This window comes from Anguilla anguilla, chromosome 8, assembly GCF_013347855.1.
Source record: "Anguilla anguilla isolate fAngAng1 chromosome 8, fAngAng1.pri, whole genome shotgun sequence".
NCBI lineage: Eukaryota > Metazoa > Chordata > Actinopteri > Anguilliformes > Anguillidae > Anguilla > Anguilla anguilla.
This window is the reverse complement of record NC_049208.1, coordinates 47813825-47840232: the sequence shown is the minus strand read 5'-3', so window position 1 is coordinate 47840232 and position 26408 is coordinate 47813825. Positions and strand designations below refer to the sequence as shown.

At 46.7% G+C, this 26408-nt stretch overlaps 3 protein-coding genes across 6 annotated transcripts in view; 1 reads left to right on the top strand and 2 right to left on the bottom strand.

Annotated features, from left to right (window-relative positions):
* The window catches only part of si:dkey-222b8.1 (uncharacterized protein LOC560317 homolog), a 23029-nt gene extending 12582 nt beyond the window's left edge, over positions 1-10447 (bottom strand). For 2 of the 4 annotated variants that reach the window (XM_035428326.1, XM_035428324.1), the window contains exon 1: positions 7344-7660. The gene's annotated coding sequence lies outside the window, so the exon portion shown is untranslated. Of the gene's footprint in view, positions 1-7343; positions 7661-10239 lie in introns of those variants that run through there. The other 2 variants (XM_035428325.1, XM_035428323.1) reach the window with 2 other exon arrangements.
* Positions 10448-11135: 688 nt separating this feature from the next.
* On the bottom strand, positions 11136-16403 carry snapin (SNAP associated protein). Its single transcript, XM_035429391.1, has 4 exons — positions 16197-16403; positions 14694-14740; positions 14409-14527; positions 11136-12514 (listed from the first exon to the last, which is right to left on the bottom strand). Exons 1-4 carry the CDS (start codon positions 16310-16312, stop codon positions 12407-12409), a joined length of 390 nt encoding a protein of 129 aa, XP_035285282.1. The 5' UTR covers positions 16313-16403; the 3' UTR covers positions 11136-12406.
* Positions 16404-16423: 20 nt separating this feature from the next.
* Positions 16424-24706, top strand: chtopa (chromatin target of PRMT1a). The gene is made up of 6 exons (XM_035429390.1): positions 16424-16723; positions 17676-17766; positions 19572-19722; positions 20517-20703; positions 22238-22381; positions 23014-24706. Exons 2-6 carry the CDS (start codon positions 17702-17704, stop codon positions 23211-23213), a joined length of 747 nt encoding a protein of 248 aa, XP_035285281.1. The 5' UTR covers positions 16424-16723; positions 17676-17701; the 3' UTR covers positions 23214-24706.
* The last annotated feature ends 1702 nt before the right edge of the window (positions 24707-26408 follow it).

Here is a 26408-nt window from a genome sequence, read left to right as displayed (position 1 = left end):
TTTAAAGTCACTCCACGCCGCTGCGGCGTGAATAATTATGAATAATTACGAGGCAGCTATTAACTGGGGCTGGAATCTCAACCAGACCTCCATCTCACAGCTACGCCATGGATGTATAAAGAGAAGGGCTACACGAGATCACAACACAAAACAAAAAGTTTAAAGTGTTTAAAGTGGCTTTAGTTTATCTATGCAAAAGAAGAAAAAAGGCGAAGAAGATGTACGTTCACCCTCTAAATCAGAGTAGGACGGAGAATGGAGAGTTTTGTCTGTACATTTGGCAAATGCGAGTTTAGACGAGGGGGTCCACTTCTCTTATTTCCGAATGTGTGCTAGGCGTTTTGATGACTTGCTGAAACGAGTAGCACCATTCATCAAACACGCGAGAACTCACAGAATTCCCATCTCTACAGAAGAGAGATTGGCGTTGACTCTCCGTACATTAGCATGTGAAGTCTGCCCTCTGAACTCTCAACCGTGACGTAACCAACCATGTGATATTTGGACCAACAGCTGATAGGGGGAGGTCGGAGAACAAGAGAACTTTTCGAAACGTTCTCCCTGGAGGCCGTCGCACACTGCACCGTACGAACACACAACACTGCGTCTTTTTGTTCGTCAGTTATTCTGATTGCTTCGTTTTGCTCAAAAAGTTCAACTTCGTACGAAGTATACTGCCTACTTTACTGTGCTGTGGTGAGGGGGGGGGGTTACTGTGGAGAGAGGGATGGTTACTACTGTGCTGAGAGAGAGAGAGAGAGAGAGAGAGAGAAAGAGTGAGAGAGAAAGAGAGAGAGGGATTACTGTGGAGAGAGGGATGGTTACTACTGTGCTGAGAGAGAGAGAGAAAGAGTGAGAGAGATGGAGAGAGAGGGGTTACTGTGGAGAGAGGGATGGTTACTACTGTGCTGAGAGAGATGGAGAGAGAGAGAGTGAGGGGATTTACTAGGGTGAGAGGGAGACAGAGAGAGAGGTTACTGTGGTGAGAGAGTTACTACTGTGCTGTAGGGATGGGTATCGTTAACATTTTTGCCAATCCCGACTCAAAAACAAAACTTTTAAAATGGTACCTGTGCCTAAAAGGTGCTGAAACCTTCTTTTAAAAAAAGCAAACGATGAAATCAATGTAACGTAACATAGCATAACACAACAACAAGAACAGGTCACTCGGCCCAAAAATGCTCGCGATTTTTCAAACTAAATTGTACCTAAGATTACCTACAGGCTAGATAGTATCTAACACTGTATCAAGCCTGGTCTTGAATACCCCTAGAGTTTCTGCCTCAACTACGTGACCTGGCAGGCTGTTTCACACAGTGACTATTCTCTCTGCGTGAAAAAATGCTTCCTAATGTCAAATGTGCAAAAAAGAACCTTTTACTAATTTCCATTTGCCCCCTCATTCTACTAACAGAACTCAACTTGAAGAATCTCTTGTAGTTCAATTTGTTAATCCCCTTTATTAATTTAAAAGCCTTGTACAAATCACCCCTGAGCCTCCTTTTACTACGCTTGAAGAGATTAAGCATCTTAATCATAGCTTTTATCTTTCATAACAGGAATCAATTTGGTTGCCCTTCTTTGAACCTTTTCCAGAGCCTCTATGTCTTTCTTGTAGTACAGTCCCCAGAACTGTGTATAATATTCTAAGTGTGGTCAAACGAATGTATTGTAGAAGTATAACATTGGTCTTTGGATTTATACTTGATACTTTTGTAAATATATCCCAGCATCCTATTGGCCTTTTTTTTACTGCAACAGCACAGTGCCTAGAACCAAAAAGGCTTTGATCAACCATTACTCCCATGTCTTTTTTTCAAACTGAGCACATTAAAGAATGTCTTTTTAATTTCAAAGGCAAAGAAAACTGAACTTCACTAAATTATACTTTAAACATACCGTTCCACTTTTGGCTATTTTGGCCGTGTTTAACGTACGCTAGCTTGCTAACGGTACCTGCTGTCACTGACTGAGTCAACAGAGCGAGGGTACGTTAGATAGTGAAAAGCGCGTGGTACTGAAATATGCGTTGCGATTCAGTCCAGTAAGTACCGGTCGAATGGGAACCAGTGGCATAGTGGTACTGGATTTCAGTACCTAACCCTACTGTGCTGAAAGAGAGGGAGAGGGAGGGAGAGAGAGGGGACAGAGGAGAGAGAGAGAGATGGACAGGGGTAAAGCAGCACAGAGAGGACGAGAAGTGTGTGCTGAGACAGTGAGACAGAAACAGAAAGAGAGATGTGTTAACAATGGACAGAGGCAGAAAGAGAAAGAGAGAGAGACCTACTGCTCTCAGAGAGGGGTTAAAATAACACAGAAAGGGGGAGAGAGGGGGGTTCAAACAGCAGATAATGTGAGCGGGAGACAGAGGGAGAGAGAGAGGGATCGGCAGAGAGAGCAGCAGATGCTGTATGCAAGAAGAGTTACCACAGCAGAGAGACAGGTGAACACAAACATGGCGTTTCAGTGACAGAGAGAGAGAGAGAGAGAGAGAGAGAGAGAGAGACAGGTGAGCACAAACAGGGCGTTTGAGTGAGAGAGAAAGAGAGAGAGAGACTGGAGAACACAAACATGTCATTTGAGTGAGAGACAGAGAGACTGGTGAACACAAACATGCCGTTTGAGTGAGAGTGAAAGAGAGAGAGAGAGAGGCTGGTGAACACAAACATGGCGTCTGAGTGAGACAGACACAGGTAAGAGAGCGAGAGAGAGAGAGAGAGAGAGACAGAGAGAGAGGGTTGGATCTGCAGGCTTGGGAAAGGGGAACTGACAGGTTCGTAGAGAGACAGAGAGCAACCAGGCCCAGCCTCAAAGATGACAATGCATCCAACAAGGTGGATGGGCTGAGAAAAGGGGAGACGATACGAAGCGAAATTTTCTTCAGCAAAATCCTACAAAAACCCAGCTCCGAAAACCTCCTCCTTCAGGAGGGTTGAGAATAGCCCTATGTTTCTGGCAACCCCCCAACACCGAACAAACGACCATCGAAGGCTGAGAGACAGAGGCAGGTGAACACTGCATGAATGAAATCTCGTGTTAGTGTTCTTAACGCTCTTGTTATCATTACGAGAGGAACAATAACTGGTGTAGCTTCCGTTACTACTGTCCTCACCTTTGCTCTCAATATGAGTTATGCATTCATTCAGATTTTCCGATCCTTGCTCCACAGCACATCCGATTGCTGTTCGTCGTGAACGTTTACCGTTAACCTCCGGAAAGTATGTAGAGGACGAGTATTCCACGCCTAAAATGAGTTTAACTGCATGTCTTTGGACTGTGGGAGAAAACCGGAGTACCCAGAGGAAACCTACGCAGACATGAGGAGAACACACAAAGCCAAGATTCGAACCCATAACCTTCTTACTGTGAGGCGACAGTGCTACCCACTGCACCACCGTGCCGCCCTCCATTGTGAGCTAAAACTCAAAACTGATCCTAGATCAGCTTTTATGAATGCGGGGCCTGAATGCAAGCGAATAGAATTCACTGCGTTCTGACTGGCCTACAGTTCAAGGAAGAAGTGATTAACCCAAATATCTCACTGTAAGGGAGAAAGAGGGACTGAAGTATAGGGCAAGATGATATTGTTGTTATAATTAGGCTATAAGAATAACTGTGAATGATTTTAGGACAGCGCAATGCGAAACTCCCAAGCAGTGAAAAATATCAGCCTCTAACTCACGGGTGCACGACAAGGACCGATCCATTTCAGGATTTTGTGGCAGCTTCTGCTCTTAATTATTTAATTGGCTCAATCACATCTTGATCTGACATTTGCACAAGCACCAGCTACAGCTGCATGGTCTCCTAAAGATCTTGCTGTGGTCAAGTACAGGAGTCAAACTGCATAGTTCATAGATCTGAAAACTAAACTAGAAAACTGAAACTGAGGTATCTGGTTGGAACAAAAACCAGCAGGCAGACTAACCCTCCAGGAACGGAGTTGTTCACTCCTGCTTTAAGAGAAGGGGGACAGTTAGCCCTTTGAAGAGTATGTTGTTTTTTTGTTTTGGGAATGCTTTTTCAAAATTCTAAGCCAGCGTTCTAGAACTCTATCGGCATTAGAATGTTCAGTTAAGAACATTCTAATCGCATATTTGTGACCTCACACCATAAAGACTGACGCCGGGAGTACGGAGGTCGCAGCCCTTTTACCGCCACAGCAAAGGCCCACGGTACGGATGGCAACGAACAAACACACACACACACACACACACACACACACACACACAAGGGTGAAAGAGAAGAAGCGAGGATGAGGGGGGACAGACGGGGTTCTGAGTGGTAGGAAAGGGGAGGAAAAGGGGGAGAGAGAGAGAGAAGTTTCGACAGGACGATAACGAGCACCCGGTAAGAACGCAGGCCGAAATGTGCTTAATGCGCAGAGACAGGCAGCGGTGACTGCGATGACATCACAAAGCCCGGGCTGAGTGGGAACGTACAGGAGCCTTTTCTATAGGGTACCGCGCAGGCTGGCCAGTGGAGGGGGGGGGGGGGGGGGGGGGGGGGGTTAGTTCTGAACACTATTCGGAATCCATTACGCGCTTAATGGATGAGACCGGACTAGCGGACGAGGAGGTCGAGGCATCGGGTGAACAGACGAGGGGTCACGGACGCACAGGAAACGCCGTCAGCAGTTGGGCAAGACCGAGACCGCCAGGGGGCGGGGCGGGGCGGCTCAGCGGCTCCACCCAAAACCCAGGCCGTCGACAAACCGCCAGGAACTGGTCTCGTGACCCAGAGGTTGCAGATTCAAACCCCTGAGGTGCGGCACTGCCACTGTGCCGTCGATAAAAATGACCGCACTTAGTTAGACCTGCTTTTGTAAAACATTTAGCCATATCAGTGTAACTTTTATTATTATTTCCATTTCGTACAGCAAATGCTCTTCTGAGAAGCACTTTGGGCTGCAAACCATTGAATGAAAAGTGCCGTATAAATAAAGTAATTGTTATCACGACTGTATGCACATAATGCCCAGCTGCAGGAAGGAGCTGAATAAGAACACAAGCTGTACGATTATAAATAAGGAAGTGCTCGTCTCCTGCTCGGAGTGACCGCACAGGTTCTTCCAGCTCACCAGAAGTAGGCCCTCCGTCCACATTCTAAATGTCGAAGGTTCCGTCCCCCCATCGCCCAAGGCCGACCGTTCCGGATTGGTGCGTTGTCAGAAAAAGGGGCGTGGCCCAAGAACGGGGGGCGACATAGCTCAGGAAGTAAGAGCGGTTTGTCTGGCGGTCGGAGGGTTGCCGGTTCGATCCCCCCGCCCTGGGCGTGTCGAAGTGTCCCTGAGCAAGACACCTAACCCCTAATTGCTCTGGCGAATGAGAGGCATCAATTGTAAAGCGCTTTGGATAAAAGCGCTGTATAAAAATGCAGTCCAAATGCAGTCCAGAACGGTGCCGTGGCGCCGGGAGTTCTGCACCGGGACCCGCCCCCCGGAAACTCCGGTTACCGGCCGGAGCCTCCTCAGGTTAGGAGGCAGAGGGGAGGGAAGGGCGCCCCGGACACTGCGTCGCTGGGGCCTCCGCGCGGGTCCCGGGTCGGAGCGCCGACATCCGGCCCCCCCCCTCCTCCTTCTGAGGCGGCCGAGAGCGGGAACGCCGTCTCCGCGGCGATAGGACTGTCTCCGTCATCACTTCTGGTATTTCGCCCGAGCTTTAACATCCCCGACCATGAATTAATAATGTTCAGCCCGTATGCTTTACGATGATGATGAGGGCAAAGATGATGACGATGGCGATTATCGTTATCGTGTAATTTGCCCGGGGATGTGAGGCAAATATTACACAAATATAAAACAGCCCATGAAAGAAAACCCTGGGCAAGAAGCTGAGTAAAATCTCAGCGGACGTCCAGTGCGAGTTGAAACGATAGCACACCTGAGACGCAGGCAAGAGCTTCAAAAGCAACTCAGGTTAATAAACAAGACGAGGGGAACAACCGCTATGGAGGGGAGAGATGTGGATAACCGGGGTAAAGAAATGACGGGCTATTAGAATGATTAAATTCAAAAAGCAAACTGAGAGCCCTAAACTTGGCCTGGCTAGCAGGAGAGAATATGGAAGGGCAAATGAGGCGACCTTTGACCCTGACATTGGAGAGGAGTTCACTGCACCGCAGAGGGGGTGGGGGGGCGGGACGGAGAGGACGAACAGAGGTGCAGAAACGGAAGAACCCAAGGAAGAGAAGAGAAGAGAACAGATGGAGCCTCCGGTTGATTGGGTATGGAAAGAACGACTGACGCATGGCAGCAATCCCGTAGCCAACGGGGAACTGCAACAGGGAACCGGTTCAAGAAGCCAGGTCACAGAGTGCGCGACTGTGCAAGTGAAAAGATTTTTAAAAATATGGAGGAGAACACCCACACCCACACCCCACTCCCACCCTAACTGCAAAACTGTGTGAGAAAATGCAATGGTTGTTATAATGCCTATGCCTATGGCGTTCCGTTAATACAGTGCATTGAATAGTTTCTGAATACGTGACATTGCCGATTGCAGGAGAGGGCTGACAGGTGTGCATCCTTTTACCATGGTAACTGTTTACCACGATACATGAAAGTGAAGAATCATGCATGATATGAACAGTACCAGTTACAATATTCTGCCGATTTTCAATACTTGAACTGCAGTATATTATCGTTATAATTAGTCCGCTAATTAAACTGACAAGAACATGAAACTGTTATACCAGCCACTGTACTGTCGCTCTGAGTAAATACAGACACTCCACTCCACCGGTCTAAATACTGTAGCTGACCAGTTAAGGCATTAAGTCAATTATCTACATTGTTTAACAACAACAACAATCACAATAATATTATGGTTAATATTATTAAACAGCCATTGTTATTTCGCTTGTTACCTAACTTAGCTGTCTACTAAACACGCAGATACAACCAACACCATAATTGGTAATATCACGTCATTTGACCCTGTCACTTTTGAGTATGCTACAACGTTAGACAAAAACTAGTGATCTAACAAAGTAACCAGCTAGTCTACATATCTATTCAAGCTACCGTGCTGAAATACTGAGCAAGCCCGTTTCGTCGATGAAAAAATCACAACAGGAGAATTAAATCATATGAATGTAACGTTTCCTAAGTTGCTGGTTGGTTATCTGAAATGCAGCTAGACATCCACACCTCCGACGTCTGTCTGTTGATAGAGCTAGCTAGTCTGGAGTGGGGAATGACGGAGGGAAAGGAGGGGGGTCTCCTGTCTCTTATTTGGTCTACTAGCAAGCTAGCGAGAAAAGCACGCAGCTACAACGACTGTCCTTTCGCCAGACGGGGGAAATCAGCCCCTTATAGAAGAGAATAGATGAACCGTACTTACTCATCCACAGGACAGCAGACAAATAAGTAGAGGTTCTCTTTTCAAGGGGTTGGGGGGGCTAATGAAGAAGTATTCCGAAATCCCTTCCCCCTTCCCCCTCTCTCCGGTTCTGTCTGACTCTGTCTCTATCACAGTCGATATCAGTCTATCAGCCTCTCTGTCTCCGCTCGCGCATCCTGCTGCTCTCCCGAAGCCTCTCCTCGCGCTCGCTACAATAACAAAAGAGGAGAGACATTGTGCGCGTGAGTGTCTCAGCGAGCCCCAGCCAATGGAGGCGCCCGTTTCACAGGGACAGCGGCCCTCAGCCAATGATGACGCGACTCTCACGGCTGGCCTCCGGGCTGAGGTCTGTCTGGGTCGCATTGAGATTGACAGGTCGGCGCGGCTGTTTTTTTAAGGTGGCGCCGCCGAGCTTACTCCACCCCCCGCCATCCGCTCCCCCCCACTCCACTCTTCTTCCACACTAGCTACCGTTGACTAAAACTGTGACGAGTTTGAGCTGGGGGAATCCTTGTATCGTAGTTTACTACCCCTTCTCCGCTTAACTGTCTTCTGATCTTCGATCGAAGGTTTCTTTTTGTCACAAACAATAAGATTGCAATAAGTCTCACAAGTCTGTACTTGAAGCTGCAAGAATGAACACATTAAAATAGGATCCTATCGTCCAAAATTCAGGTCATTGTGCCATGCGCGCGGGAGGAGAGCGAGCCCTTATTAAACCACAGTTAATATTTTTTAGGAGTACAGATTCAAATAAATAACTGTTTGGTTTTCCTAACATAAATTTTGAAATAATTAGTTATGATGGACTTTTCACACACAACATAATGAACTCAAAAAAAAAAAAGAAAGATTCATATTGATTACATAGGTAATCATAGATTGATCTAGATTTAGTCAGATTCCAAGTTTTGAAACAAATGAATTACCTTTTTGTTTAGGTATAATTGCCTTTTGGCATTTAAATAGGACATATTTCTAGTATTTTTGGCCTTTTATAGTTTTCTCTGAGGATCACGGTGGAAATCAGGACAGTAAGTGCTTTTTGAGTGATACAAAACAATATGTGTGTGTGTGTGTGTGTATGTATGTATGTAATATATAGATATATACAGATGTTTTAAGTGTATGTTGAACTGGCAAATCAAACCCAGACATTGTTTATGAAAATCTCAAGAAGACAGCATTATTCAGTCGGACCATAATTCTGACATCATTTTCTTCCTGATGATGAATCCGATGACTCAGATTTTCTAATAATGGACAATTATTTGGTAAAAAATAAAAATGGTCAAAACCAGGTTTAAGGTGAGACTGCTATAAATGATTTTTAAAGAGGAAAAAAGGTCAGGATTTAAACTTGCTGCAGGACATTGTGTAGGTATAAAAAACATTAAATACACTCTCAAAACAGACTTCCATGTCTAGGACAGCACATTTTGTGTTACTTTCAACACAGCCTAGTCTCCCTTTGTAACACATAACAGATTGTATATTCGTAACACACAAGTAGTAACTTTCACACAACGCGTGTTGAAAGTAACACAAAAGTAGTAACACAAAAAGTGTGTTGGACATTATCACACCCTTTTTGAGAGCATAGAGCTGTAATGTCTGCTAAAATATTCAGACCAATTAGCATTTCAGTGTAATTCTGGGCAGATATAGCACATCTGCACACACAGTCCCAATCTATGGGTCATGCACTGAGCCCAGGAGAGCCAAAGAAAATGAATACCCTGGAACAGCAGGATTGACTTTTAACATTTTTAAAAGTCAGCTTAAATTACTTAGTAATAGCTTACAGAGACAAAGGTTGTGCATATTAGTCTTACAGAAGCATAAATTCCTAATAGCTGCTTCTCTTGTTCCCAGTGTGGAAGTCTGAATGCCATCACAGCCTAGTCAGCCTAGTAGGGCTGCAGGGTGAAAGTCCTGGGCCCAGGACAAAATTATATTATCATATTTTATTCCCAGGATGGGACAATAATATTTACCACAAATTTGCAGACCCTGGGTCCCCCCCCCCCCCCCCCCCGCCCCAACACCCCTCCAGGGCTCGGGACAATGCTCCTGCAACCTAGATATGCATCATCAGACCGCCAGTGTCCCTTGCGTCTCAGATGGGTTCAGGGATGTCCGAAAAGTGTCCAGCAATTTAATTGCAAACTCTTAGCCAGGCACTCGTGTCTCCATCTCCCAATCCCAAACTTCTAAATGCCCTGATAACTGGCCTGACCACTGCAACTGAACAGTGGGGAATGTAAAAAAAAAAAAATCAGTTTAACTATTTATACACATAAAATAATGTTACAAACCATTTGTTCTATTATCTCATGCAAGGATTTGTGTGTGTGTGTGTGTGTGTGTGTAAATTAGCAAGTAATTATTAGACTTCCCATATTTAGACAGGATGCTGGAAGATGTAGAAACTACAGTAACCATGGATGAGACTAGCACCCGCCAATCAAAATGTAACCCAGGCGATGGAAGACCAATAACTTCTGTAGCTGATCAATAGTGTTTTTTTTCTGCCTATCTGATTCTCTTCTTGGATTTTGGTGAGTGTATCATTCATCTCCTTGGTTTCCACCATCTTGAACTTCTTAGCTGGGCCTGTTTTTTCTCTCTACTCTTTCAACACCCTTCACTGACCTTTGAACTTTCTGGATCAGTCTCACCTTTTCACTTCCTGTCAAAAACCGGGACTCGCCTTGCCCATCTCCCTGCAGAACCATATTCTTTGTCAAGCTCTTGCTTCTTCTCCTTATGCAGTAACAGACATGCCTTTTCAGAACAACCGCACCACAAACCATCAACTCGTTCTGCCTTCAGCCAATTCTCAACTTGGTTATTTTTCTAATTCTGTTCATTTCTCCTGGTTTTTATACTTCACCTGTTCTTTATTCTCGTCCCCTTTTGCTCAGAGTTGCCTTTTGTCTTCTCCGTGTGTTCGATACGGTTTCTCTTCCCTCTCACGGACTTCTGAGTTGCTCGGAAACCGCTCCCGTCGTTTATTGTCGGCTTATTTATTCTCCTCCCAGTCTATTAGTTTCTCAGTTTCTTCTTCTCTGCCATTCGCTGGTCCCCCTGAGATACATCTCATACTGGCAGGCGCTCCCTCTCTTCTTTCTCCCCAACCTCCGCGCTAAATCTTAGCGATCGCAGCCTTCAGTCGAATCCCAGTGAACCTGCTGTGGTAACACACTGCAAGGATTGCGTTCACTTGTCCTTAATTTCTTCCCCGGCTCCGGGCTTTGAAAGGCATATCTGAATGGTGTAAACACTGGGCTTTATTTTTGTGACTAATTCAGAAGTTGCCTGAGGTTGCCTTTCAATTCACAGCCTACTTACACTTTTTATTGTGGCTTTGCCTGTTTGTTATTTAGACTACGTTTTATATCTACACATAGGCAATTAGCAGTGTTCTTATCCGGTAGGACTTCCAAGTACGTGTCTCTAACAAGATTTGAAGAACACTGTTCGACAAAGAAATTTTTTTAAGTCACAGAAAAATTGGAGTCAATTGCCAATACAAGTGCAAGTACAAAAGTACAAAATGTAAAAGTATTTAAATGTGTTTAAAAATAAGTAAATGTGTTTTCAAACACATTCATTTCCATGTATCTTTCTTATTGGGCACATTTAAAACTTAACTGTGGGAACTTTATTTTAAAGGTAATTTAAATAGGTTTCTTCGCTCTTGTTTGTCAACTGAATTGTATTCTTGTGAGTTACCCCACGTGAGACTGGGTGTGATGGACATTAACGACAAGGAAGAGACTGCAAAAATGATGGGGCTCAACGGGTTTATTCACAACACTGCGTATCTGCTAAACGTGACAAAGTCCGGACAGTATTCACCACAGGACACTAAGAAAACAGGGGCCCGGTTCTAGCCTTCGATTACATGGAACACGGATACAAAACAATTCCTCGGTTTTGAATTCCCCCAGCATCCTCTATTCCGATCCTTCTGTGTGCATGTAGCTCGCTGCTAAGGCCCATGCCTGTGTGCACAGCTGAAAGGCTTCAGTGCCTTGTCAGGAGGACCCCCCTGCTGCCCCCATGCACCTCCCCCCACACCCCCCATATCCTTGACTACATGCCAAACACTGCCTGTGTTAAGAGAAAATCGATACAGGCCACAAAGCATGCTTGAAGAAAGACAGAATCAAGTAGTGCAGAGAAGAAAACCCGATCCATCGAAATCAAAACCCTCGCATGGATCTCTGTACCAGAGATGCATGCAAAAACAGGATTACCCCCTATAGCCTTACCAGATGCAAGTTGATTCTCGTTAAAAACAGATTCCTGCATTTGGTAGTATGTTTCTGAAAAGTCTTTTTTATTTATTTAAAGAATTTCATATTTTACAGCAAAATAAAAATAGCAATCATAAACAGTCTTCCAAAGTCACAAAAAGAAAAGACCTGCCTTTTTTCAGTGGCAAATGATGCCCCACTGTGGCCGAAGACAGGTACTGCACCCCACGAGAGCTCCTTCAGGAGACGTCCAATCTAAATGCTTATGAAAAAATCGAAGTGCTCATATGAATCAATAAAAACACTTACTTCCTTATACAGTCAATTAGGGAGACGAGCTGAACTCAGCTGCTGAGTTTCATTCCCTCCCCCAACTTGTTATCCGTTTAACCGTTGCTTAATGTGCGCCAGTGTTTTTAAGAGTTTGATTTTGCTGCAGGTAACAGACATGTAATTAAGGGGAGGGGATATGCACAGTGGGGACAAAGAAAAACAAGAAACAGGTGCATCGTGGGTACTCATATGCATTAACATGGACAGCGTTACATCACATGATCACATTGCGGCTGGCTAGTGAACGTTAGCGCCTCGCGGGCACCCTGATGGGGCGTTGTCAGTGTACCTGTGCTTCCACAGCACAGGGTTTCTGCGTCTCTGTCAACGACAGACCAGACCGGAGCGTTCAAGGGGAGCGAGGGCCCCCGGTCTTTCACGTCTGTTGCATCATCGCGTCCGCGGTGCGCCAAAGGCGCGGCCCGCTCGACGGCCGCCGCCCCCGCCGCCCCCGCGGTGCTCGCGTCACGGCTTGCTGGGAGACCGCGGGGTGAATGCTCCAGAAGTCTCCAGCATGGTCTTCCTACGCGCCGTCTCCTTGGCAACGTTATGGTTGAGCCGTCGCAATCGCTCCTGAGGTGGGTGAAGGGGGGGGGGGGGGTTAGGACAAATGGAGAGAGACGGGGGGGCGGAGGGTCAGGTGGTGTATAAAACACAGTCAGTGGGCTCGTTATCCCGGGCCCTGAAGGAGGGGAGGGGGCAATAGTCTGTGAGCTTATGGTAACTACTATTGTCCTAGGCCCTGGAATAATAAAATAATACAATTTTGTCCTGGGCCCAGGATTTTCACCTTGCAATCCTAGTACCTGCAGTAGTACTGGAGCTATACAGTGGCACGATGGAGAAGTGAAAGCGAAGCTCGCCATTTCTGCAAGTCATCCTCCATTTAAAGGACCACAAAGCACCACATCCAGCCATGCCTATGCCTAGCTAAGGCTGCCTGGCTTGTCAGCGCAATTTCTTATTATTATGTGTGTTTTTTTTTTGTTTGTTTGTTTTTTTTTAAAGGAGAGTACACAGCTTGTCCTCTTAATGCATTTTCTCTCTGTATTCAGGCAGAGGAAAGCAGAGAGGTGTTACAAACAGGATCACAGCACAGGAAGTGACACGGCAGGCAGTCGAACCCCGGATCGCATGCGGGGGGAGATTCTGCCACCTTGCGGGCCATGCCCCTCAGCCACCCTGTCAGGACCATTTCGAAACACAATCACACGCTGACCGTACGCCGATCGGCCTACATGGCTAGTTTTTAAACTTTTAATTTCATGACCAAAATTTTTAATTTTTTACCTTTCATGGACCCGTCAAATACGCACACTAGCACAGCCTAGTGGACTACGGACTCATTCCGGGACCCAACCCAAAAACTACCGGAACCCATTTTGGGTCCCGACCCATAGTTTAAGAGCCGCTGGCCTACAATGACGGTTCAGTTTTGAAGCGAACAGAGAGCCAGCTGATGGGGAAAATATAAGATGGAAAAATTAAGGCAAAAAAATGAACAGGGCACGCAATGGAAATGCTGGGCTCTCAGTCTTGCATTGTTTGTCTGCAGGAACAATGATCTCTGGGATTACAGCGTGTACAGAATACAAAACCTTACACGCATGTACATGACTCACATCATAAAACATATTATATTTAACTCTTTTTTTTCCTGTAGTATTTGACACCTCCTTTATCATACACCAAAAAAGCAGACACCATTCACAATACACGGGCAAGTACGCACATAATTGCTTCTTGCCGTTATTGCAATATATGTATAAATACACTGCTACAAAATATGTTTGTTATCATCTGTCCAAAATAGCCCACATTGCAAGGACCGATACCACCATGTACCGTGCCCCGGCTGAACGGCTGAAGCTAAGAAGTGTGGGCTTGGTGTGTACTTGGATGGAAGACTTCCTGGGTAAGCTACGTTGCTGCTGGAATTGGTGTTGGTGGACCGCTAGGAGGCAATCTTCCCCCTGGCTAAATAAATCCCAATGCCCTAGTGCAGTGACAGGGACACTGTGCTGTAGGAGACCCCGTCACTGTGGTCTTTAAAGATCTCACGGCGCTCATTGCAAAGAGAAAGGCGTTCCCCGGTGTCCTGGCTAAATTCTCATCCTGCCACCTAATCATCTCCCAATTTAATCAGCAGTAAAATGGTCCTCTCCCTGACTCCCTCTCCACATCAGCTGATAAGAGGCGAATGTTCTGGTACAAAATGGATGCCGGGCACCACCAAGGTGGGCGCTTACACATTGGTGGTTGAGGCGAGTCTCCCCCTCATCGCTGTAAAGCACTTTCAGTGTGAGAATATGCAATATAAATGCAAGGAATTTTTAATAATAATAATAATCATTATTATTATTATTTATATATTTACAGTATACTTCAGTGTATTCCATTTCTGTAAATACAAATGCCGTAACATGAATACAATGCAGAACCATGTGACCACGGCTTGACCACAGACCTGGGCGTTCTGTAGTATGTTGTTGACCAACACCACCCTGCGCCTGGCGTTCAGCAGCTTTTTCACATAGGGTTCCAGGTCCAGCGCCACCTTCTGGTGCTCGTTGATTCTGCACAGCTCTGACATTGTAATATATTGGAAGGGAGGATGTAAAGAGGAGGATAAAATAACATGAAAAATAAGGTGGGAATAAAGCATGTCAACTTCATAGCCTCAATTACAAATACAGCTAAAATCTCCTAACTTGCAGTAGCTTCTCCATTCTGGCACTCCCGAATATCTTACCTGTGGCCAAGTTATCAATATGTTCCCGAAGCTCAACCTGGCTTTCTCTGAAAGAGCAACAAAGATTTAAAAAAAAAAAAAAAAAAAAAAAAAAAAAAACAATAATTGGACAACAATGATGGGTAAGCTGATGGACAATTAGCGAATATAAATTCCAGAAGACTGGAATCAAATATAGTATCCTACATATTACCAATGCATGTGAGAATAAGTTTGGACTGATGCACTGCGATACACGTTTAGAACACTAAGGGCTGTGTCTGTGGAGAGGCTTCTGCCTGAATGCAAAGTTAGAAAAATACAAATTTGGGCTATTCTGGGTTCTCATGCAAAAGAAACTAATGTGGGACGTTTACATGCTTTTTTAAAGGCTACAAGACAAAGATAGCTGTTGAAGTACTTTTTAAATGGCCAGCTAGCTATGAACGGAAAATAAACTATAGTTCTGTATACAAAAACATGTCCAACTTTTAAAATGTATTTGTTCTGGGAGCATCACAGTCCTGAACGTTTTTGCATTCATCTAAAAATATAGCCCACTGAGTAAACGGTTACCTGCCCTAGATCCTAACACAATATTTACTGTAGAATTTAACATGGAAGGTGAACAAGGGGAATGTCCAACACTTCAAGAGCAAGAGACAACACAGGAACATAAGAATGTTTAATGACAGCAACAGGCCATTCATCCTGTCTAGGTTCACCACTTTCCCACTGCCTAGACTCTAGTCTAGACCAGTCCTTGGCGGCCACAGTGTCTGTGCTGTTTTTCTCTGCAGGTTTCAGTTTCAGCAGAAGTGCTTCATTTAAGTTGTTGTTTGGCTAAAAAAAAAAGTCCATACACCTTGTTTACAGCCCAAACATTGGATGCTGGTTGAAAGAAGTAAAAAAAAACAAAAAAACTTGTAGACACTGCGGCCCTACAGAGTTTACACCCCCAGTATACACTGGAAAACTTTTCAATGAATTACTCACAGTGTGTTGAATTACAAAGCGTTGTATTTTCCTCAAATCAAACAGACCAGAGCTGCCCACGCAAACAGTTTTGTGGATTTAGGAATGAATGCAAACTTACTGCCAATGACTCCACAGAATAGCAAAATCAACCATGACAGAAAAGGCTCACATTGAAAGCCGTATTAATATTATGCACATCTTTGACACCAAGGGCTATCTGATTAATGAAGTCAATTTAATGTCATTGAAAATAGAAGGTAGGTGATTGGTCCTGGTTTGTAATATGTAGTTTGTGTACTGTCCCCAAGTGTAACAAGACAATTGTTCGGTTAAATGTGTGTTAAAAGACACTAGTAGTTACCTAGCTGTGGCTAGCAGGCAGGTAGCATTCTCACCCTGTGAGTCAGCTAAGCCTTGCATGAACCCGTGAACAAATCACGAGACTTGATGAAACAAGGAACTGTCACAGCTACAAGCATCAGCAGTCGCATTCGCGCAACAACAACCATTAACAAGCAAATGCACTTCGGTGTAGGACCAACTTACCTGACGGAGTGCACATGCAAGTCGAGCTGCTGCACGGCTGGTTTTAATAGATCGAGAAGCCCCTCCGCAATGACATCTTTCCCCGAAGGCGTTTCGACAACTGCTACCGCTGCCATCTTTCCCTTCCTCTCCGTGGCGTTACTGATCAACTTTCTACCGGAGATCTCGCGACGCGTGACGTAGACAGACGTAAAGTCACTCCATTTTCCCCCAGTGCGGTTTTGAGGGTCGCCATTTTATCACAGATAGGGGCACGGACGCAAGGCAGCTGTAGTATTAGGTGGCTAGCTAGTTCATAGCTCAGATATATACAGCTGATAACGTTTGACAAAGAAGTTGCTCTTCTTAGGGTGAAGGAGGTGTGACCGCCGTCTTTCTACTAAAAAAAGTTCAGAACAACGTTGTTCGTTTCTAACGTACCTAGGCAGTATAGCTAAGTTATAGCCTCGGCTAGCAAGAAGTCTTAGTTCATTCCATCTGCTTAGCTCCGCACTCACCATTGATAATTGTTTCAACGTTTTCTACAAGTAAGTTGAGTCCTTGTTTTCACCAACGTTACCAGTCATAACATATAGACTAAATGAATATAATAAGTTAGTCTAACGTTACAGCTACTGCGGTAGCAAGGTCTTTAAGAATTTGTTGTCTTGCTAGTCATGTTAGCTAGCTAGCTAGCGGATTGGCACGATAATTTAGCATACTAATCTGACCGTATAACTGTAGACCAAGTAAATGGACGACTACTGTGCTGAACATTTTACTTGGCCATCGAACGACGAAGCGCAGTTACTATAGATAGCTTAGCTCTAGCTATCGATACATTTCAATATCGTAGACTAGCTCCTAAACTAATGTTTATTTCGTGAACCTTAGTGGCTTATTAGTACTGATGTGTTTATTGTTGAAATGAAATCGGTTAATGTTATCGATACACGTTCTAATTTAGTTGATTATGGACTACGATTGCAAACGTTAATGGCTTCTTTACAAACGAATGAACCCGTACATATTTGTACCTGCCTCTGCCGAGGGCAGTCTAGCTAGTCTGTGAGTTAGGTGGTTATAGTTTACAGCATTAGCCATTCATTTAAAGATGGCTAGCTTCCTTATATTTGGGTTAATCTGTAAATACCGAGCTAGTCGAGGCCTCGAAATATAGCTAACGGTTATTGAACCAGTTAACGTTAGTATGTCACGAGCATATGACGGATGGCTAGCTTTGCATTCTTAACCCTTTGAAGGATTTTTTGGAATGTTTTTCTTCTCCAAAATTCTATGTCGATGTTCTAGAACTCGATTGCTTTCGATTGCCAGTAGTGATCGTTACATCAGCATTAGAATGTTCAGTTAAGAGCATTGTAATCACATATTTGATTGCACACCTTAAAGGGTGGAGGCCCTTGAAGCAGCTTTTCTCCGCCTCTATTTAAAATTAACCCATCTGTTTCTCTTTGCTTCCCCCCCCCCTCCCCCCACCAGGAACCTGTCTGTTCAGTGAAGGCAAAATGAGCGCCCCCTCATCTCAAAAAGTCGTGCTGAAAAGCACCACCAAGGTGTCGCTGAACGAGCGGTGAGACGCACGCCACACTGACCGAGTATTGGAGCGGGGGGCACGCGTTGGGGTACTTAGAGAGCCAGACACCCACCCCACCCCCCCACCTCCCACCCCCCTGCGGCAGCCGAGCTCTCGCCCGCACCACACAAATGTGCGGCGCGAGAATTAAAAAGAGGGGGGAGAACAGAAGAGCAGAAATGAGAAACCGCCTTCCCGCCCGGACGTGCGCACTGCTCACGGAAGAGTGCTGGCCGGCGGCTTCTTCGTTACGGAACGAAGCCGAGGAGCGGTGGAAAGAGAGATAAGCATTGTGGGAAACCGCGATGCGGACACCGTTGAAATGGTTACGCTTTAATTCAGGGGCGATTGTCTTTTGTGAGCAGTGCACACTGTAGGTGAGAGGGGAGGGGTCAGATGATGATGATGACGATGATGATGATGGTGGTGATGTGGAAGGGTAAGGTGTCTGTTCTGGAATTGACGGTTGCTATGTAACCGCATGCCCCCGGGCCACCCCGCCCGCTGCCCTGCAGGGCAGTTGGCACCCGTGTGATCACGGGGGAGGGGCGGGGCGGGGCAAACGGCACCCGAAATTGCAGGCACAGCCCGTTGCTCGCTCTCTCTCTCGGCCCCAAGTGTGTGGCGTAGTCATTCATTTTCTGGCTTTTGCCTCTTGTTTGTTTTCCCCCTCTCTCTCTGCTTCATTCTTGGTGTAGAACCAGGCGCTCAGTCCTGGTCCGGACGTGCTCGGTCACCCCCTCCCTCCCTCCCGCCCCCCCCCCCCCCCCCCCTCCACACCCCTCCCTCCCTGTCGCGTGCGAGCAGGCCGCAGAGCACGGTCCGGGCCGTAAGAGGCTGGGCGCCGCCCTCGCCCCGGGCCTCCTCCCCTGCCTCTGCTGCAGAGCACATGGCCATCGCTGCAGGGCAGTTTGAGGCCCGTAAGTGGCACACCTGATGTTACCTTCTCTCTCTGCCGCTGTCTCTCTCTCTCTGCCTCTCTCTCTCTCTGTCTCTGTTTCTCTCTCTCTGCCTCTCTCTCTCTCTCTCTGCCTCTGTCTCTCTCTCTCTGCCTCTCTCTCTGTCTCTGTTTCTCTCTCTCTGCCTCTCTCTCTGTCTCTGTTTCTCTCTCTCTGTCTCTCTCTCTGGCTGTTTCTCTCTCTGTCTCTCTCTCTGGCTCTGTTTCTCTCTCTCTGCCTCTCTCTCTTTCTTTATCTGCCTCTGCTTGTTTCTCTTTCTCTCTGCCTCTCTCTCTCTGTCTGCCTCAGTTTCTGCCTCCCTTCTCGGTCTCTGCCTCTGTCCTTGTCTCTGTCTCTCCCCCTCTCTGTTGTTCTCTCCCTCTTTCTGTTGTTTTCTCTCTGCCTCTGCTCTTTCTCTCTCTCAGCTTCTGTCCTTTTCTCTCCCTCCCTCTCAGCTCTGTCCCGCTCTGGTCTCTCTCTCTCTTGTCATTTTGTTGTGTTGCAGCTCTCTCCTCAGCTGCCCCGTGTGTGTTTTACTGAAAGATTTCCTTCTTTCAGCTCTGTCGTCTGTCCTCTCTCTATCCCTCCGCCTGTCACTGTCTGTCATTCTCTCACAAAGTCACACGGCGGCCACCCCAAAAAAAAGCAGGTTTCAGTTGATGTTTCAGGCTACAGAAGAACGAGAGAGAGAGAATTGCAAAGCAAAAGCAACGGGGCGTTTGGTGTCTCGCTGCTGCCGGCTGTGCGGGTGCCTCCGCGGTGTTTGGATGACCTGCTTTGAAACCCTGTCCCCCCCCCCCCCCCCCCCCTCCACCCCCCTCCGTCTCTATTCCCCCCCCCCCCCCCCCCCCCCCCCTCCCCAAGCTTCACTAACATGCTGAAGAACAAACAGCCCACGCCGGTCAGCGTCAGGGCCACCATGCAACAGCAGCACATGGCCAGCGCCCGCAACCGCCGCCTGGCCCAACAGATGGAGAACAGGCCCTCCGTGCAGGCCGCCCTGCACCACAAGCAGGTAAGGGGAGCGCAGGGGAGGGGCCCAGCACAATTCGGGAGCTTCCCCCTGAGGCCGTCAGGTTGGTGAGGTGTTGAGGGAGCTTAAGAGTAGCCTTTTTTGGAACGTTCTTGCAACGTTCTTAGTGTTCTAGAACTCCGTCGCCGGTAGCGATTGTTGCGTCAGCAGTAGAATGTTTCGTTAAGAACGTTCCGATCATGTGTTTGTGACCTCACACCTTAAAGGGGTGAAGGACCTCTGAAATGGGTGCAGCCAAAAGCCTTGCCCTTCGCCTCTTGGTGTTTGACGGCTGTTAGTGGTCGGTGTAGTAGGTGGGACGAGCGGGCCTTCTTGTAAAGAATGTGCCCTTTCAGTGAGTGTTGTCGTCTTGCCTAGCTACCTGACTGACTAGCGCCGCGTCAAAATCAACTGCTCTTCTTGCTAGCTTATGAGAGCTTCGATGAATTCTGCATCGGCATATGGGTATGTGTGGGGCCTGTATCTTGTATCCATGCTATTCCAGAAAGTCTAGTAGTGTGGGGAAAAATAGAATTTTTTGTAGAAGTGTATGCATCCCGTTGGTAAATGCCCTCATTGGAAACCAGCATTTCTTGAGTTTAGCACGTGAAAATCTCCATTAGCCCCACAGAAGCGGAGCTGGAATGAGCTGTCGCCGCCTTGTTTGAATCAGTCAAATTGCAGGCCCTGCATGGTGACGCTGCCTCACCCAGGTGGCGGCCGAAGCGCTAGGGCTTCAGGGCTCCGAGCGTCGGCCCGCACCCCTCCGCCCACCGAATGGTCTCTTCCCCTCTCAGAGCCTGAAGCAGCGGCTGGGCAAGAGCAACATCCAGGCCAGGCTGGGCCGGCCCATGGGCGCCCTGATGCGGGGGGGTCCCGGAGGCCGGGGGTTCGCCGTCGGGGGACTGCGCGGGATGCCGAGGGGAGGACTCCGAGGCCGCGGGGGCCGGGGGGGCGGCTTCAGGGGGGCCCTGTCTCTTAGAGGTGAGCTTCCTCCCCAATTTAATCTGGTCATTTTTTCCCCCTGTTTATCACACCCCTCATAGTGGGCTTGTCTTAGTTTGTGCTGTGCTCAATAGATGTGAGTAGGGAAGGCGCTCTGTAGCCTCTTCATTACTGTGTGCATTGTTAGCATGGCTAGCTGTGCGTGTCTAGCTGTGCATGGCTAGCTGTGCGTGTCTAGCTGCGCATGGCTAGCTGTGCGTGTCTAGCTGCGCATGGCTAGCCGTGCGTGTCTAGCCGTGCGTGGCTAGCTGTGCCTGTCTAGCTGTGCTTGGCTAGCCGTGCGTGGCTAGCTGTGCGTGTCTAGCCAAACGTGGCTAGCTGTGCGTCGCTAGTCGAGCGGGCAGCGGGTTCAGCTGCCGTGGGGGGTTTCCAGGCTTGGCACAGCTGTGGGGGTAATCCTGGGTGTGATGTAATGCCGTTGAGTTGCTGGTGTGTGCCTCGGGTCAGGCCTTTAGTCCTCAGGGCCTGCAGTCAGTTTGTGGCATTTCTCTCATCAAACGGACGCCCCCCCCCCCCAACAACAGCTGTATGTGTGTGTGTGTGTGTGTGTGTGGGGGTGGGCACCGTGGCGAGACAGCAGCTGTCGCTGCAGGACAGGCTGTCAGTCAAAACACTGCAGGTATGGGTTGTCTCCTATGCGGTGCTACACACACACACACACACACACACATTCATACTATACACACACATATACTGTACACACACATACATGCTCGCACATACTACACACACCCACTGATGCACAAGAACACGCCCACAGAGACATACACAACACAGGCTGTAGATTGTGGGGGAAGAGCTGACAGGTGTTCACCCCTATTTGTGAAAGTTACCCCCCCCCCCCCCCACCACTTCCTACTGGTTTGATGGTCATAGCCTGAGGTGGGATGGGGCTAGCAGGGGGTGGGGACGTGACAGTTCTCACACGATGGATGGATTATTTTGTTGTCCTTCTAAGGGAAATGAGTTGCCACAGCCCTTACAGTGTGCATGCCCCATTACAACACAAGAGCCACGAATTGCTATTTGCGTATCTGCATCTGTATATTTGCACGTGGGTGAACCGGTTCAGCAGGGGGAAGCGTACGTGTGGGAAGGGGCACTGATTCTCAGGAATAAATTGTGCACTATCAGTGTGGTAATAAGTCCTTTGAAGAGGGGTGGGGGGGGGGATAGGCGGGGGAAATGTTTTTGAAGAAAATGTAATTTTTACTTCACTGTCATTGCCTTTTTTTATGTATTTATTTATTTACCAGATTTTACATCCGTTACCGCTGCTGTATTTTACTTGTGTTTATTACTGCAACAGTTTTTTTTTATTGCTAGAATTCTTGTTATTGATGTTTCTTTTTATTGTCTTTTTACTGTTTTCTGTGTTGCTGTAGCTCCTTTATGGATCTGTTCTCTGTGAAGCACTTTTTTGTGATGTATTGCGCTTCTGCGAAGGCGCTGCATGAATGAGCAGCGATGCGATTTGGGGCGGAGTTCTAGTCCCTGCTCTTCCTCTCCGCAGGCATGGCGCCGATGCGTGGGCGGGGCGGCCCCGGGCGCATGGGGCTGAGGAGGGGCCTGCGCCAGCGTGGCGGGCTGGTGGGCCGCGGGGGGCCGCTGATGGGCCGAGGGGGCGGAGTCGGCCGGGGCGGGATGGGGCCCAGAGGTGAGTTTAAGAGCGTCAGTGCGCCGAACACGTTCGCCAAAGTGGACGCCGTTATTTACTTGGGCTTTCTGTACGGTAACGATTAGAATTATCGTACTTTACCGCTTACACGGTATTAAAACTCTACTGTGGACCTACACAGTATTAAAACTGACCTGTGCACCTGCACAGTATTAAAACTGACCTGTGCACCTACACAGTATTAAAACTGACCTGTGCACCAACACAGTATTAAAACTGACCTGTGCACCTACACAGTATTAAAACTGACCTGTGCACCTACACAGTATTAATATTGTAGATATCTGTAATATTACTGTATACAGTATTCTGGTTCTGGTGCCCAACTTGCTGAAATGCACCCATATGTAGTCATTTGGTGTGAGGAGGTCTGTAAACACTGGGATTAAAAGCGTGCGATGTGTGTTTTATTTAGTTTTATTTAGTTATTTGTATTTTATTTAACTCCAAAGTCTCTGATGAGATATCAGGCCAAGATGCCGGCACAGCATTCAAAATGCATCAGAGTGTGTGATGTATTTTATCTGTGGGCTCTCCAGCAGCTGCTGTAGGAAGCATGCAAATCTGCCATGTGACTGACCGCCCTCTCTCTCTCTCCCTCCCCCCCCCAGGCCGCGGAGGAATGGGCCTGCGGGGGCGCGGCGGTTTCCGGGGTCGTGGGCGGGGCAGGGGCCGGGGGGTGGGGCGTCCGGCCGTCACCAGGGAGCAGCTGGACAACCAGCTGGACGCCTACATGTCCAAGACCAAGGGCCACCTGGACGCCGAGCTGGACGCCTACATGGCCCAGGCCGACCCCGACGGCATGGAGTAAAGCCCCGCCCCCTGGGGACAGAGGCCACGCCCACAGAGAGACTGCACACGCACGCACTCCTATACACACACACACACACGCACACACAAACACTTCCCGACTGACAGTGACACTGCAAGCGTGCGCTGACCTGCCGACCTGTCGCATCGAATGCCTTCACTGTGACCACCCGGGGAACGCACATACTATGGGACAGCTATGGGACAAGGCCTCCATGTTTTACACACACACACACACACACACACGCAATCTGTACACACACCCATCTGTGCACTGACCTGTTCCACACACACACCCACTTACAGAGTCCTGCTGTCGTCAAGTCCAGTACAGAACTGTTTCCCAGTCATCATTTCTGAGGGTTTTGCAGCACCGAGCATCGTTGGGTGTAGAAACTGCTGTGGACTTGAATGAACGGGGCCTGGGAGTTTTTATGGAGGGAATTCTGAGGCTTCAGGCAACCGACACAACCTGCTGTTGCCCGGGCGACCCTGATCTGGAACGGAATCTCATTGGATCTCGAGGTGTCCGAACCGGACCTAGCCTCTGCTAAACATTGTGTCACAGCCCTTTGATTTGTCGTCATGATGAAACGAGCCTGACCCCCTTTGTGACCCCCGTTTCCAACCGTCAGTCACTGTTTTTTTTCACCCTGTAATTTTAAACTGACTTTTTTATTTTCGCTTTTTAAATTTTTTAAAACTTTTGTGTTGTCCCAGAAAAACTAGAAAGGTAGCCATCTGTGTAAAGGGGAGGGGAAAAAATCATTGTGGAGGGGGAAAAAAAAGAAAATGTTCAAATCCCCTGCCTACATTGTACTTTTTCAAAATGTTATTTATTTTTTGGAAACACTTAATGCTTTGATTCATGGGCTCTGGTCAGGGACAGATGCTGAAGTCAACAAAGATGTGACCGTCAAGTCTGCATTTATATGAATGGTTCGAGAAGCGAGCAGAGTTTTAAATTTTTGTCTCATTGCTTCGGTTACGTTTTGTATTTGAATCTTGACTTGACATGGAGGAAATGTAGTCGTCAGTCCCTGTGGCCGATGTTTCTTGGGTTGCCGGCATTGTTCCTCCTGAATAAAACTCTTCTCCCGCTCAGCGGTGGACAGAGTGATGAGCCGCTTCTCTTGAATCTTCCCCTACCGGTGAATCGAGTGACTCACTCACTTGGGAGGCGGTGAGGGAAGTCCGTTCCGAAAGGGTGTGTCATTTTGGGGTACCTGGTGAAACCTCTCCTTTTACTCAGTTGATTTTGTTTTAAGAATGTATTTTACCTTTTTTGTTTAATCCCGTCTTTGTAATCGCCAAAACAGCTAGAATTGAACTTGTTACGGATGCTAAACTAGACAAATACCTTGTACAAAAAGTGAATTCAAGGAGAAGGAGCAAGAGAAAACATGTTGTACTCAGCAAGAATAGATCCAGAACACTTGTATTGGTTTAATATGGGTCCTGCATTGTTTATTAAAGATAGATATTTTAAATGGTGGTTGTATTTGTTTCAGTTTGTGTCCCGAACACATTTTTGTTACCATTTTCTTGACTGGTAAGCCTGAGTAACATATTCCCTTTAATTTAAAAGAAAATCTTTTAATGAGTGAAAATTGGGGCTACATTTTAATTGAACAGTATAGATACCAATGTACTGAACAGAGGAAAGGAAAATGAACGTGAGTATTGGTTTTTCTTGGCCTTGGTATGTTTTTTCATGAAGTGTGTTCTAAAATAAATAATGGACAGTGAGATGCTGTGCAGTAAAATCAACTAAATGCCTGCACTGCTCAAACTGTTTTGGCAGTTGCGCCCTGTGTGTGTGTGTGTGTGTGTGTGTGCATGTGTTACTGGAATGATGCCCACTGCTGTTCTGTCTGCGGCGTTCACTGTGGAGCTACTATGTATTCTACATTTTCTTTATCTACCAACTAGAACAGTGCTCAAATATGTATTTCCATAAAGGACTAAACTTCTGACATTAAATACCCTGTGATGAAATACCCTGTGAATGCCACCACATCGTCTGCAGTTATGTTTCAGGTGAAATCGTAGAGCTTGAACTGAAGATGTTCTTGGGCTGTATTTGTTAAAATAATTTAGATTATGGACGGTATATATACACACACACACACACACACACACACACACATATATATATATATATATATATAGTACTCTTGCAGTTCAAAAAAAAAACTTCAGGTTGAGAAATGTAGTTACTAAATGCACATTTATTGAGAAAAGGGCCCTTCTACATGCTGTTACCAAGATGAAAAGACTTCAGTGGCCCAAGCACTGTCAGCACCGGACCAACACTAATTGGGAAAAGGCAGATCATCGTTAAGATCATCATAGTGGCTTTCTCACAGTACTCGGGGGAACTGGTTTCTCGCTAGCTGCATTGAGTTCTTCCTGTAGTCGTGGTGCAATTTTAGTTGTTTATTTTGCTAGGCCCCACAAGATATTTGAAGATATTTAGTTCTACATTTTGAAGTAAGCAAGAAAAAAAAGATAGCAGAGGATGGTTTCGATCCATCGACCTCTGGGTTATGGGCCCAGCACGCTTCCGCTGCGCCACTCTGCTTCACGGAAAGAATTTAGCGCAGTTTTTTGTGAAATACCTTAGATCATCACTCCATCTAGTGGAGAAATTGAGAAATGTGTTTGCTGGAATCCCGCTTCGTGAAATTTATTCCAGTAAATCCACAATAAAGGAAAAACGTGTTCATCGTTTGGGTTTAAGTCAAATTAAGTAATTTTCTCCAACTGACTTCTCCTAAGCTTTGACTAGGTTATGATACGCACAGAAGCTACGTTACTTTACGGGTGTCTATTTTATTAAATTCACCGCTAGCTTTCCGTCTCTTGTATCGATAAACCGCAAATCACTTTAGCTGGAAGCGTCTGGTAAAGATAATTTAATCCAACTCCAAAAAATGTTATATATAATTTTTTTCCCATCCAAAAATAGTACATTGAATTGTATGAAATTCACTTACGTCATTTACCAAACGGTGGGTCGTCGTACTACGTTTAATTGTTATCAATTTAGTTACTTACGCATACGAGATTTTATGGTGTTTACAACTGTCAGTGGAGCGTGTACCATTCTAGGTTAAAAGGAGATAAAGAGACTTATGGTTAAGACTCGGTTTAAAATACCGACGTTGATGGACTTCAGAATATCCACACGATG

What these genes read in the sequence shown, in the direction of transcription:
- snapin (XM_035429391.1), bottom strand. Translation starts at nt 16,312, where the DNA reads ATGGCAGCGGTAGCAGTTGTCGAAACGCCTTCGGGGAAAGATGTCATT. An exon ending in TTGCATGTGCACTCCGTCAG is followed by an intron (nt 14,741 to 16,196) that starts GTAAGTTGGTCC and finishes TTGCTCTTTCAG; the next exon opens with AGAAAGCCAGGTTGAGCTTC. An exon ending in TATTGATAACTTGGCCACAG is followed by an intron (nt 14,528 to 14,693) that starts GTAAGATATTCG and finishes TTACAATGTCAG; the next exon opens with AGCTGTGCAGAATCAACGAG.
- chtopa (XM_035429390.1), top strand. Translation starts at nt 17,702, where the DNA reads ATGAGCGCCCCCTCATCTCAAAAAGTCGTGCTGAAAAGCACCACCAAG. An exon ending in AAGGTGTCGCTGAACGAGCG is followed by an intron (nt 17,767 to 19,571) that starts GTGAGACGCACG and finishes CCCCTCCCCAAG; the next exon opens with CTTCACTAACATGCTGAAGA. An exon ending in CCGCCCTGCACCACAAGCAG is followed by an intron (nt 19,723 to 20,516) that starts GTAAGGGGAGCG and finishes TTCCCCTCTCAG; the next exon opens with AGCCTGAAGCAGCGGCTGGG.